Source organism: Ascaphus truei, chromosome 18, assembly GCF_040206685.1.
Source record: "Ascaphus truei isolate aAscTru1 chromosome 18, aAscTru1.hap1, whole genome shotgun sequence".
In the NCBI taxonomy this organism is placed as follows: Eukaryota; Metazoa; Chordata; class Amphibia; order Anura; family Ascaphidae; genus Ascaphus; species Ascaphus truei.
Genome location: NC_134500.1, coordinates 11,298,335 through 11,312,473, shown reverse-complemented (window position 1 = coordinate 11,312,473; position 14,139 = coordinate 11,298,335). Strand labels below are relative to the sequence as shown.

The 14,139-nt window shown below is 42.4% G+C and overlaps 1 protein-coding gene across 1 annotated transcript; it reads right to left on the bottom strand.

The window, feature by feature from the left end:
* Positions 1–927: 927 nt before the first annotated feature.
* On the bottom strand, positions 928–2,495 carry LOC142469257 (uncharacterized). The gene is made up of 2 exons (XM_075576202.1): positions 2,422–2,495; positions 928–2,058 (listed from the first exon to the last, which is right to left on the bottom strand). Exons 1-2 carry the CDS (start codon positions 2,468–2,470, stop codon positions 965–967), a joined length of 1,143 nt encoding a protein of 380 aa, XP_075432317.1. The 5' UTR covers positions 2,471–2,495; the 3' UTR covers positions 928–964.
* Positions 2,496–14,139: the final 11,644 nt, after the last annotated feature.

Here is a 14,139-nt window from a genome sequence, read left to right as displayed (position 1 = left end):
GAAACATGATTGAATTAAGTAATAAACATTTGTTTAAGCACAATACTGTTAGAGTCTCATACTTAGGATATTTCTCAAACATTAGGCCTGTATTATTAAAATAGTGTGCTTTCACAAGGAAGCATGAAGTGTATTAGTTTGTGTATACCAGTTTATATAGTACTATATATATATATATATATATATATATATATATATATATATATATATATATATATATATATATATACACACACATATATACATATATATATATATATATATACACACACATATATACATATATATATATATATATATATATACACATATATACATATATATATACACATATATACATATATATATACACATATATACATATATATATACACATATATACATATATATATACACATATATACATATATATATATATATATACACACACTCACACTCACACTCACTCAGTGTGTGTGTGTGTGTGTGTGTGTGTGTGTGTGTGTATATATATTATTATACATTCTGAGATGTTATAGAAACGAACACACAACTGATTAAAGGACAAAATTACAATGGCCAAGCAAGGCAAAGGTAAGTAATAATTTACACATAATCCTGCTGTACACGTACAAGAAAGATGTTTGCACTTACTTAGGTGTTTTAATAATTGCATGTGACTAATATGCATATGCAATTCTTACATCAATTAACACACCCAAATGCAATGTTTTGCTGCAAAGTCAATGGCAGCTTCTCTAAACTTAGCAACTGGCTCCTGGTGGACCATTACTGAACAGACGATTACAACATAAATATTTATAACACAATTAATTATGAGTGTTAACATTTCCAAAACTTCACGTGTACAAGAACATAGTTGAAAGTTTGGAAACAACACAGTCTTCAGCATACATACAATAGTAATTAGATAATGTGAAGTCAACAAAACAAGGCCAAAGACATATTTTCTGAATTATAACATTTATTTTTTTTGTTCCTTTTGCGAGCGAGTAACAGGCCTGCTTGTTGTCTCTTGAATTTTCCTTTTTCTTTTGCCACCAACTTTAGGCACAACAGAGCCACTTTGAGTGGCCTCTGGCACTTCACGGGCAGGGCTTGTGGCCAGTGACTGTTCACCTACGGGGCTTGTGGCCAGTGACTCACCTACAGGGCTTGTGGCCAGTGACTCACCTACAGGGCTTTTGGGCAGTGATTCACCTACAGGGCTTTTGGGCAGTGATTCACCTACAGGGCTTTTGGGCAGCGATTCACCTACAGGGCTTTTGGGCAGCGACTCACCTACAGGGCTTTTGGGCAGCGACTCACCTACAGGGCTTTTGGGCAGCGATTCACCTACAGGGCTTTTGGGTAGTGACTGTTCACGGACAGGGCTTGTGCCCAGTGACACATGTGAGCAAGTTGGTAGACACTGCACAAGTGATGGTTGGTCTGTTTCATGTGTGTCTTTTGTTGTTTTTGACCAAAAACTGGTCAGTAGTAACTGCTTGTATTTTGTTTTTGTGGGCTCCTTTGTAGGTGTCAGCTGCTGATTTTGTACAGATGGCAGTGGTAGTATGTCGTCAGGAACCTGCACAGCAATCTCTGCTACTTGACCGGTAACATTTGGGCCTGGTGAATGAATATCAGATGAATGTGGTGAAAACTGACCTGCATGAACAGATCCTGGCTGGGAGGTGTTGAATTGTGGTACATTAGTCATTCTCCAGTAATTAGCTTGTGTTTGCTGAACAACTAATGCTTCGAATGAGGTGTTGATTTTTTGCAACTGTTTAGGCACTTCAATGAAGACTCTGTGGAGATGTGCCAATTGTGATACTGTTTCTTCCTGCAGTCCAATCATCCTTTCCAGCACTGTCATCATGTCTGAATGGCGACGATTTTCTGCGTCCACTATTTTTCCCTCTGAAGCTACAATTGCATCGTATGTGGAAGTTGATGGACGATTTGGCGGTACAACAGTTTCTATTGGCACCTCTTCATGGTCACATGATTGTATTTCAGTCTCTTCTGTGGCGTCATCCTCATCATACTCATCATCCTCATCACCATGATGTTCTAAAAAGAAATGTACACATTATTAAATGGCATGTTAATGTATGCTGTGTTACTATGTAATTGTACTATGTCCTAAGTAACACCTAACATGTTAGCATACGTTTTATAACCTCATTAAAAACTACCTTGACTTACGAATAATGTTTGGACTCAGTATGAAATATGAATGAATGAAAAGTTGCTCTAAACTCAGAAGTCCTACATGATAATTAACATCACTAACACAATACATGTTGCCTTACACTTAATTTTCACTGACACTAAGTAATCCTATTTAAAGAAGATGTGCAAAACAAATAATGCACATGACAACATAACATATAGAAGAGCACATATTATATGGCCAGCAAATGATACACTCACCTTCTAGTAGTGTTGAGCTGGCTGACCCAGGTGAAGACACTTGTTCCATCTCAGGTGACACATGTCCTCCAGGGGCAACTATATATAACAATAACATAAGTTTTACATTTACATGTGTAAATATTGAACAAACACTTATTGTATGTTCTGTATTTATGATTAACTAACAACATCAGTTCCTTAACCGAAAATGTGTGTGAAAGTGAACATAAATAGTTGTAATAACACTGTACATGCCTGTGTACTTAGAATTTTTGAGTTCCCTAACATACAACATACTATGTTTCTGCAGTAATGCGTGAGGATAAATAGATTAAATGAGTACATAAAAATCATATGTTGTGTAGTGATATCAGTATCATAATGTACATAACTATCATGAGATGACCATTCACAATGGTTATCATGAAGGTGGTCATATTGCAAAAAGTGTTGTTTTTGGTAGAGGATATGTGTGGTACATTAATCGAAGATGTGGCACACCTGAATGTGGCTGTGACTCAACAAGACAACACATGCAGTGTGTGATAATGTGTCTTTGATAGTAGTTCAACTATAGATATGAGTGAACTAATGTGTGACGTACGCTTTGATAAGTAATGAGTTGTTGGGGCATTTAGTAGCTAGAGTTAAGCTTTCAAATGAGTGTGATTAACTTCAGTTGTGCTATTCAGGTTGTAAGAAAGGTATTCCCTTCCCCAAAAAGCCTAATCAGCCACACCTTTCAATGACTTGAAACAGGTGCAAATGGTGTGAACTAAGTTGACCGTGAAATGAGGCTGTAATTAGTGTGTGTGCTGAACCCCACCCCCTCTGTTGAAGTGTATGCTGTGATGAGATATTAATTGCAGCTGCTTTAACACAATGGTAGATGAGCTAAGTAGTCATCTGCAGTGTTTAAGTTATGAAAACAATGACATAACATATGCTACGTGTGCCTCATTATGCTGTCTGTATATGACATAAAGCAAAAATGGACCTTTTCATAAGCAACTATAGATGTGTTAGTGCCAGTGATGTTTGTAGGCCGTTACATGCAATTTCTTTGATGCATGCTTAAAATAGGCAGTAATGTCATGTTTGTCGGAGTAAAATCAATAAAATACACAATAACATGATACATATTTCTGTTCTGTACCTGTAGCTACTAATAATTTCTCATGAACATGTGTTACACGTGTACTACCCTGTTGTTCCCCATCTTCGCCCACCATCAATTGCTTCCACTGCAGCTATGCATTTTGGGAATTCACATGTAAATGAGCACGCAATGGCACGTGCTATATTAGTTACTGCTTTTAGTAGGACTACTACATATATGTCTATTTTGAGATATATATATACAGAATCAGACATATACATATATAGATGCAGGTATGCTTATATTGTGAAGACAGTATAAAAAGCAGTGTAACTATGCAAAATAACTGTAAGCAACGACACGCCTAGTACAGTAATATTTATCACCTGCTGGAAATTGTGACGGATAAATTCCAATGTCACGGTCACCAGCCAAGCCTTCCACGACGACGGTAAGTAATTTTGGCCGAAGCAGCTCCTCCAATGGAGTCAATATGAGACGTTGTGGTGTGGGCCCACCTCCAGTGCCAGTAGCATGCACGCGTTGGTCTTGTATTTTCTTTTTCAATTTGGACCTAATATCATCAAATCTTTTCCGACAATGATACTTGTCCCTGACACTATTCCCACAGGCATTGACACCAATGACTATTGTGTCCCACATTTCTTTTTTGCTTGCTGCACTTGTCCGCCCTTGAAAAACATATAAAAGATATGAGGTAAATGAATAATAATATAAGCACCAGTTTCCTACACTGCTAGCTGTTCCAAGTGATAGCAAACATGCTGTTTTATGTGTAATATGTGCAGCACATGAGCATTCACTACTAAACCTATACATGTAAGCAAGGTTGCATTCATATTGTATGCAGTTCTGGCAAATTGACCGCCTGTGTTTATTTGTCCTTGTAAGGCATGATAAAAAGCTGTGTTTCCACACTAATGAACATAGAAAGATATTGTGTACCCATATTTGCATATGAACAAAACTCAGATGACCTAGGATCACATGTATTTGAATAATAAATGTAAAGTTACACTTACCTACTAAATGTCCATATATACTGTCATAGTGCTCCAGAATGCCAGTGACAAGAGCCCTATTTTCCTGGTCATTGAAGCGAGGATTACGTGGCTTCTCCACACGTTTCTTCCGAGCAGGTTTAGGGTCAGAGCTTGGCTGGTGCTGACTGGACTCTCCTTCTTCCAATGGAAGAGCCTCCAAAAGCTGGCCACCAGCAAGCACGCCACCACCAGACACCCCATCAGCAACTGCGCCACCAGCAGCACTCCCAGCACCAGCACTCCCACTCCTAGCACCAGCACTCACACTCCTAGCACCAGCACTCCCACTCCTAGCACCAGCACTCACACTCCTAGCACCAGCACTCACACTCCTAGCACCAGCACTCCCACTCCCAGCAACAGCACTCCCACTCCCAGCAACAGCACTCCCACTCCCAGCAACAGCACTCCCACTCCCAGCAACAGCACTCCCACTCCCAGCAACAGCACTCCCACTCCCAGCAACAGCACTCCCACTCCCAGCAACAGCACTCCCACTCCCAGCAACAGCACTCCCACTCCCAGCAACAGCACTCCCACTCCCAGCAACACCACTCGGTGCACCAGCAACATCACTCCCCTGAACAGAACGTTCACTCCGACGCGTACTCCCACGAGTAGCACTCCCACTCCCACCAGCATCACTCTTCCCACGCTTTGCGGGCATACTTCCAGCACTCACAAAAAACAGACAATAAATGTACAGGCAATCACACGACCCACTTCCACATATAAAACAAGACAAAGATGTAAACAAAACAACAAAGGACAAAGCTCACCCAATACACAACAAGTCTCTCAGTCAATATGCAAATGTTCAATCGTCCAGCTCTGTGCGTCTCTCTCTCTCTCTCACTCCCAACAACACAGAGAATGATTAGCAGTACACGTTGCCTTTAAATATGGCGCGCAATCAAAAACATGCTTGTTTCGCCTGATTCAGCAAGATTTGTGATTGTGCAACCTAACAGCACCCCGCCACGCACGCCGATACACCTGTGTGTGATCGGCTCATCATCGTGAGAGTGGGCAGATTTGTTTTCTGGTTGATTTTGAATGTATTCGGCACTTACTGCATACGGAGAGGGAAAAACGCCAATAACATGACTAATCGATAAGCTTGCCGATTTCACATAATCGTCGCTTACTGCATGAGGCCCTAAGTCCAGCATTTTGCACCCAAGTTCTCAGAATCGAACGCAGCGGTCGCGGCTGGAATTTTATGTCGATTTGAGTTCCATGAGATTTGGGCTGACTCGCGTCAATTATTTGGCCTCAGATATTTAGACCCTCAATCAGATATTTGGACTCAGATATCTGGACCCTCAATCAGATATTTGGACTCAGATACTTGGACCCTCACTCAGATACTTGGACCCTCAGATATTTGGACCCTCAATCAATTATTTGGACTATCAAATATTTGGACCCTCAATTATTTAGAAACTCAGATATTTGGACCCTCACTCACATATTTGGATCCTCACATATTTGGACCTTCAATAAAATATTTGGACCCTCAATAAAATATTTCGACCCTCAAACAAATATTTAGGCACTCAAACAAATATTTAGGCACTCAAACAAATATTTAGACCCTCAAATATTTGGACCTTCAAACAAATATTTAGGCCCTCAACAAATATTTAGACCCTCAATCAATTATTTGGACCCTCAAATATTTGGACACTCAAATATTTGGACCTTCAATCAATTATTTGGACCCTTAATCATATATTTGATCCCTCAAATATTTGGACCCTCAAATATATGAATCCACAAATATTTGGACCCTCAAATAAATATTTAAACCCTCAATCAAATATTTGAACCCACAAATATTTAAATCCTCAATCAATTATTTGGACACAAATATTTAGACACTCACATTTTTGGACCCACAGATATTTGGGCCCTCAGATATTTGGACCCTCAATTATTTGGACCCTCAATCAAATTTTTGGACCATCAAATATTTGGACCCTCAATCAATTATTTGGACCCTCAAATACAGTATTTAGACACAAATATTTAGACCCTCAAATATTTGGACCTCAATCATACACTTTCTGCTGCGCTGTACAATATACTCTGAAGTGAAGAGTGCCCACCTAGAGAAACTCACAGCTCTTATCCAGAATTTTAATACTATAGAAGAGAAGCAAAAAATAGCTATCCATCTGGGAGAAGATGAAACCACAGCAGAACTGTCTGCACACTATATCAGCACCTGTCACAGGCTGAGAGATGCCCACTAACCCCAACATCCCTATGTGTAACTGTTACCCATGTACTATGCAATCATTATACCCTACCCTGTGTTATTCATGTACTGTGTAACCATAATACCCTACCCCCTGTTTTACATGTACAGTGTAATCATTATACCCTACCCCCTGTTTTTCATGTGTTGTGTAACCATAACACCCTACCCCCTGTTTTTCATGTACCGTGTAATCATGATACCCTACCCCCTGTTATTCATGTACTGTGTATTCATTGTACCCTACCCCTATTATTCCTGCCTTGGCAATATTGAAATATTCTCTCGTCGTGCCAATAAAGCTTATTTGATTTGATTGAGTAAAAAAGATGAGGTGATGGTCAGAGAGAGGAAAGTGGTGACATTGAGAAATCAGAGAGAGAAAAGTTTTTGTGAAAACTAGGTGTGGGTGCTGGCTGCAGTCCTGTCCTGTTTTACAGCATGGAGACCAACCCCCTGGGAATTATGTTCATAATTGATCCAATTCTAGGGACATATGCAACAGTGAAAGGGGTAAGGTATACAGTATAAAGGTGTGTGGATGCCTTGGCATCTCTTAAGTCTTAGACCTATCTTTCCACTCACATTCTTGTGTTCGGAATTATGCTTGCCTAGCAAGCCCATAACTGTGCCAAACCATATCGTGTGTTAGAAATAAGTAACATTGTGCCCAAAGAATGACCTCATCTTCATCAATCTAATGTTACTGGATGGCTGACTAAGTGACTCCACCACTGAATTTGGAATTGCCCGGTGGAAACGATACCTCCGCTTGTATTGGAAAGTTTTAATGCTTAAAGAACTCAAGATTAGAATCTACTACTTTCTTGTGAGGGTTGGTAATGCTCTCCAAACAAAAAATGGAAAAATGTTTTGTCATTGTCTATTTTGTGATGTCAAAAGAAGCCTTCTGGGTAGGCTTTTGCATTACTGTGTGGAAATGCAGGTTGGAAATTACGATATCTTACACAATGTATGCCATGTATTCTTAATATTAAACGTGTATGGACTGGCCATTGCCTTGTTATTGTAGTTATACTTGTAATAGGAGGTTGCAGACTTATTAGTCGTAATAGGGAGCTTATTAGACTTAATAGTTTCCCATTATTAGACCAGCAATTTTCATTTGTCATAGTTTGTAGTTTATGGCTCTTATCAGTTAAAAGGTTGCATACATTTTGATGATACTCTTAATGTTTTCTACATCAGACTTATCAATACCATATGGTTGATAAATGTGACATCATTAATAATGTCAACTTCAGTGAACCTGGTCACGTGTAAGCATTATGTTGTTTTTGAGTCTGATGCTGAATATGCATTTATGACACAAACATCTTTGTATTTTCTACAACATTTCAATGTTTTGTTGACTTTTTTTGTGCCATGTTCTGTTGTACTGATGGGACTGGGTTCATTTATTTATGCAGGTCACAGGATATAATTCACAGTTACATCTCTCAATTATCTTCTAGCAAATGAAAATCTGCTGCTCCCCAGTCAGTCTTTACGGAAAAGTGCCTCCAAGGTTCATCACCTGAACATGAACAATCTCCAATACCCCCTACAGGCAGCCAATTAAAGCAGCAGTACAAGCTGCCGGGTTTTTCTTTTTTTACATTTAATTTTCCCCCCCTTAAATATGTGCATCAATACAATCTACACCAGGGGTGCGCAAGCTGGGGGGAACGAGGTTCTGTGCGGGGGCACCGGGGTTACAGAAGCCCTGCGTGCTTCCCGAAGGCATTTAAATTCATTGCCGGGGAAGTGGCGAAGGCCTCTGTAACTTCTCCTTACCGTGGTTCAGACGGCTTCAGTTGACGCATCACCATGGCATTGCGGCGTCAAATGATGCTGTGGGGTCCTTTGCTGTCACGTTGCCATGGCAATGTGATGTCATGTCGCCAGCCGTCAGAGCCACGGTAAGGAGGGGGGGGGGGGGGCGCGGAGAGAGAGGGACACCCGCCAAGGGGGACGCATGGGAAGATGATTGCGCTCCCCTGACCTACACAATGATAAGTAATTAGCTAAGTTGCTGATCGATCCGTTCTCCTGTGATCGATCGGCGAAGATTCGGCTCGGGGGTTCACTAAATGGCTGTCAGTGCAGCAGAAGAGGACCAATGATACCAAGCTCTGTGGGGAAGATCATGTGACTAGGCAGTCACTAGATACAATTGGTGCACTGCTAGAGAGAGGGCAGGGCTCAAAAATGGGTGTGCCAAAGCCTGTTTTAGAAGAGGAAGGGGGATGTGACTTTTTAAATGGTTGCTATAGAAACAAAAAATGCTTATTACATTATAATACATAAAAAAATGTAATTCAGAGTTGTTTAAAATAAATGCTACAAGTATTTTCTCATAGTACAGAACAGATTTATTTAAACAAAACACACATGTAGGATATTGCTTGGCTTTAAATCTTTCTGCTGTTCTGAATGAATCTTGTGCTTTAAAGTACTGTCGGTTCAAAAGCCAACCTGAACAGAAAACATAGCTGGCAATATGAGAGACACGGTGGCAAAACTCCAATCAGGTGGTAAACTTGATAAAAATACACAAGATTTGCAGACATTCTACATTGAGTCATATAAAACCACATTTCTTTTCTTGCAGCTCTCCTCGCCTACTTCTTACTGACGGAAAATGTTACAAATACGTTAATCGAGTGTCTTTTGATGAAGATTTGTTAACCAGCTCAGATCTACTCAAAAGGAAGACAGACTCTGGGTATAGACCAGGGGTCGGCTACTCCAGTCCTCAAGGGCCATCAACAGGTCAGGTTTTCTGGATATCCCTGCTTCAGCCCAGGTGGCTCAGCCAAAGCTGGGACTGATTGTGCCTGCTGTGCTGAAGCTGGGACTGATTGAGACATCTGTGCTGAAGCTGGGACTGATTGAGCCACCTGTGCTAAAGTAGGGATATCCTGAAAACCTGGCCTGTTGGTGGAGTGCCCACCCCTGGCATAGATAAATATAAATAATATCTCCATTACCACCTCTATTGCTTCATAAGTCCTCAAAATTCCTAATTTATATACGTAGAGGCAGAGCAAACCAACCAAAAACATCATTCCAAGTGACTTGCGAAGCATGAATTTAATGGCAAAAAAGCTGCTTGTAATTAACACAACCCATAATGTTTAACAGTTATTTGTGTTTACAGTAGGTCTATGAAATTAAAAGATTTCCCTGTTCTGGATTAATTTATTGGCTTCTGGAGAGGCTGCATTGTATTAGAACGCACTGCCGGTCCCTTTAGCTGTGCAAGGACTGATATCTGCCCGTCTGGATGGCTAGTTTCATCTAAACCTAACGAAGTAACCGTCGCTCATGTGCTTTCTGCTTACTGGAACCAATTACAGGAAATAGAGATGCCAGACGTACATAACGATATTTGCCGCTCTCTCTTTCCCTTTTAACATCCCACTCCTTTTCCCAGCGGACAGAACTTTTGTCTTGTCAGTTTTGTGGCAGATACAGGTTAATTAAAATATGAAAAATGCAAGTTATCAGTGTGAAGAAGCAGAGAGAATGGGGCCTTTCGCCAAGTAACGGCTTTTAACATCTCACTCAGAGCCACGTATACAATCTACACGAACCATCAAATATTTGTACTTATGTTTCCAACCAGGGGTGCAGCCACACACGGGACATTGCTTGATCTGGTGTCATCATCTGTACCAAAATGGGGATTGTTATTATGATATTTTAATGAGAAGGCAATGTAGGATATATGATGATAAGGAACAAGCTGAGAAACATACAGTAATGTTAAGAATCCTTTACCTTAGAGATTAACATAACTCTAACATCCAACCCTCCTCCCCCTCCAACCCCATTGTGTGGCTGGACCAATTATCACCCAATGTAACATCACAAACCCCCCACCCCTCAAAACCTTAATGGCTTCAGCTGTCAGACTGGACCATATTCTAACCTGAGCCGCACCTTATCCCACAACGAGCAGCCCCCTTCCCTTCTTGTACCAACATTGTCCTTCATTCCCTCTAGAGTGTAAGCTCTCCGGATCAGGGCTCTCATTATCTCTGTATCTGTTCTGCATGTTTGTCCTCACCCGTATGTAACTGTTCATGTGATATACATAACTCTGTACCCCTTGGAATATGTTGGCGCTTCACAAATAAATGATAGTAATAATAATTAAGGGTACCTTGTGCCCCCTGGGCTGTACCCCAGCTATGGGCCTCCCCTACTCCCCAGGAAATGATCTAATTAATGCATTTTAACTTCTGGTCTCTTTTTGCACCCCAGCTAGCATGCCGGCCGCTTTTCTCTTCACTCTCACTCCCCCTCCCCATTATGTATTGTAGGAAGACTATGCAAAAGGGATTGCCACTCTCTGGTGTGTCTTACAACCAGTGATGTAATTATATGAAGATAGAAGGGTATATATAGCTCCACCCAACCTTCTAGAAACAGGTTCTCCAGAGTTCACACTGGGGCCTCACTGTGAGTCCTGTAAATAGGTTTGTGTATAGCTAAGTGTATTAAGAAGTGTCCGGTCACCGTTTGTTGTTTTCAGTTAGGAAACATGTCCTTTAAGTAAGCGCCAGTAGTAATGGTCTGAGATTCTTCTCACTATTGAGAAGGGTGAAGCATGCTTTTAATGAGGAGTTCTCGGCATAGTAACTCTGGAGTATGTTTGAATCGGCCCAACCGGAAGGTCCCTAGTGCAATCCTGATCACATAAGTATGGAAGAAATATGCAGTACATAGTTTGCGGCTGTGGCATAGGTAGACATGTGCGGCTCCCCGGGCAAAACAAAAATTCAGGGCCCCTTCATGTCTATCTCTCTCTCTTCGCTCTCTCTCTCTATATATATCTGTTTGCTCTCTCTAACTCTCTCTCTCTGCTCTCTTTTCTCTCTCTCCCTTTTCTCTGTCTGTTCTCTCTCTCTCTTTGCTCTCTCTTTGCGTGCTCTCTCTCTCCCCCACTCATGTCTTTCTTTTCCCTCTTATGTATTTCTCTAATGTTCTCTCTGTCTCTTCCTTCCTGTATCCTTTCCATGTCTGTTTTTACCCCTGTGATTTAACTCTTCCCCGCCCTCTCACCTTTCCCAGCCTGTCTCTCAGGCAGCAGCTCCGCCCACTGACAGAGACCCCGCCCCTTCCCCCCTCACCTTTCCCAGACTGTCTCTCAGGCAGCATCTCCGCCCACTGTATGAGGCCCCGCCCCTTCCCCGCCCTATCACCTTTCCCAGCCTGTCTCTCAGGCTGCAGCCCCGCCCACTGACCGAGACCCCGCCCCTTCCCCCCTCACCTTTCCCAGACTGTCTCTCAGGCAGCAGCTCCGCCCACTGTATGAGGCCCCGCCCCTTCCCCGCCCTATCACCTTTCCCAGCCTGTCTCTCAGGCTGCAGCCCCGCCCACTGACCGAGACCCCGCCCCTTCCCCCCTCACCTTTCCCAGACTGTCTCTCAGGCAGCAGCTCCGCCCACTGACCGAGACCCCGCCCCTTCCCCCCTCACCTTTCGCAGCAGGCTGCAGCTCCAGCCCCAATCTGTACTACTTGAGGCCCCGTCCCCCAACCTAGGCCTCGCCCACCTATGGAAGCTCTGCAGAGGAAGGGATTTCCCCTCTGTCCTTCCTGCTGCACCTCAGGGCCCCGCCCCCTGACCCAGGCCACGCCCACCTGTAGAGGAAGGTTATTTCCCTCTCTACTTCCTTCCTGCATCTCAAGCCCCGCCCCCTGACCCCTGACCCACGCCCCGCCCACCTGCAGAGACAGGGATTTCCCTCTGTGCTTCCTCCCTGCATATCAGGCCCCGCAATGTGCCGCCGACAGGGGGGGGGGGGGGGGGGGGAGCTGGCCCCCCAAGAGTGCAGGCCCCCCAAGAGTGCAGGCCCCCCAAGAGTGAGGGCCCCCGGGCTTTAGCTATGCCCCTGGTTCAGGGTTGCTAAACCCAAAGTGTATTCCATGAAAGGCCTGACTTACTGACTATGCAAGAGACTGACAATGTATCCTATATTATGGGTAACACGTACAGTATAAGCATCTCTCCAGCGTGAGAGCCAAAGTTTTAAAGTATTATGTTTTCCCGCAGGTTTTCTGTCAAGTGAGATGTATGTCAATACCTCTTGAGCCTTATAGACGGATGTCAAACCACTATTTAAGTTTTACAAACGTTCCTTGCGCCCATCCTTTTTCTATCTGAATACTCATGCCGAGCCTACACCTACCCAGCACCCTGAACCGGTATGAGAGACTGAGCAATGCAATGCACTGTGTATAGTGGAACTGATGTGACATCCCTTGGAGCCGGGTAAACAGGGTAACATGTAAATACTGTTTACCCATCCCTTAATCCAAACCTTTATGGGGCCCATCCGCCCCCCCTTAACCCACCACTGAAAGCACAGTACCATCTCAATAAGAGGCGTATGAATTCATACCATAAAAGTTGTGGCAAAATATAAATGGAGGGTATTGCGTTAATTGGACAACAACAGAAAAATATTGACAATTCTCTTGATAATAATAATAATGAATTATTGAATAAATACTGATGTGAAAGTAGACAGACAGGAAAGGCGAGAGAGGTGGGCAGAGGAGAGGCTAATTCACTTGTTCAATTGCTTCCCTAGTTCTGGAGAGAATTCGAATCCGTTGAAATTAATGGGACTTAAATCTTTTCCGGCACAGGGATGCAGCTACACAGCATATTGGATCAAGGTCAGAGAGCCTGTTACTTGGACTGAATAAGAACGCTAATTCCCCAGAGTTCCTCTGCATCTCATTGATACGCCAACACAAAAAAAAACATTTGCTCGTGGGCACTGTACCGTGAACTCATTTGCTTATTATCCTTACTTTTTTTTATACAAGTACAGTATAGCTCCTATTATCCCATTCCATACTGAATAACGCTGATATTTCAGAAAAGAACAAAGAAAAGAAACGAGTGTTCGGTTTTCTAACCCTTGTTTTTGCTAAGTCTCTCATTCTCTTTGGCAAGAAAGAGCCGCCCCCTCTCCCGCTGCAGGCTCCTTCTCACTGCAAATAAATAAACAGACAAGTGAAATGGCAGGGGAAAAGAACACATCCTATAATTGGAAGTGGAATCTGCGTCAGGACAGATTTTCCCCTTAATGAAATTTCACAAACTCCCAAGCAAGTAAGCTTTGTGAAATGTTAACCCTTCACTGAACCACTTCGCAGCCCACACACACACACACAAAAAAGGACAAGGTTATATTTAAAAGCGAACGGGCTAAAGCAATATGTTTAAATGAAAAAATAAATGCAAAATACAGACTTAACCATTGCCACAGTCTTCATCGGAGACTTT

Coding starts and splice junctions, on each gene's coding strand:
- LOC142469257 (XM_075576202.1), bottom strand. CDS start 2,470: ATGGAACAAGTGTCTTCACCTGGGTCAGCCAGCTCAACACTACTAGAA. Junction 2,059..2,421: donor CAGCTCAACACTACTAGAAG/GTGAGTGTATCA, acceptor ATTTCTTTTTAG/AACATCATGGTGATGAGGAT.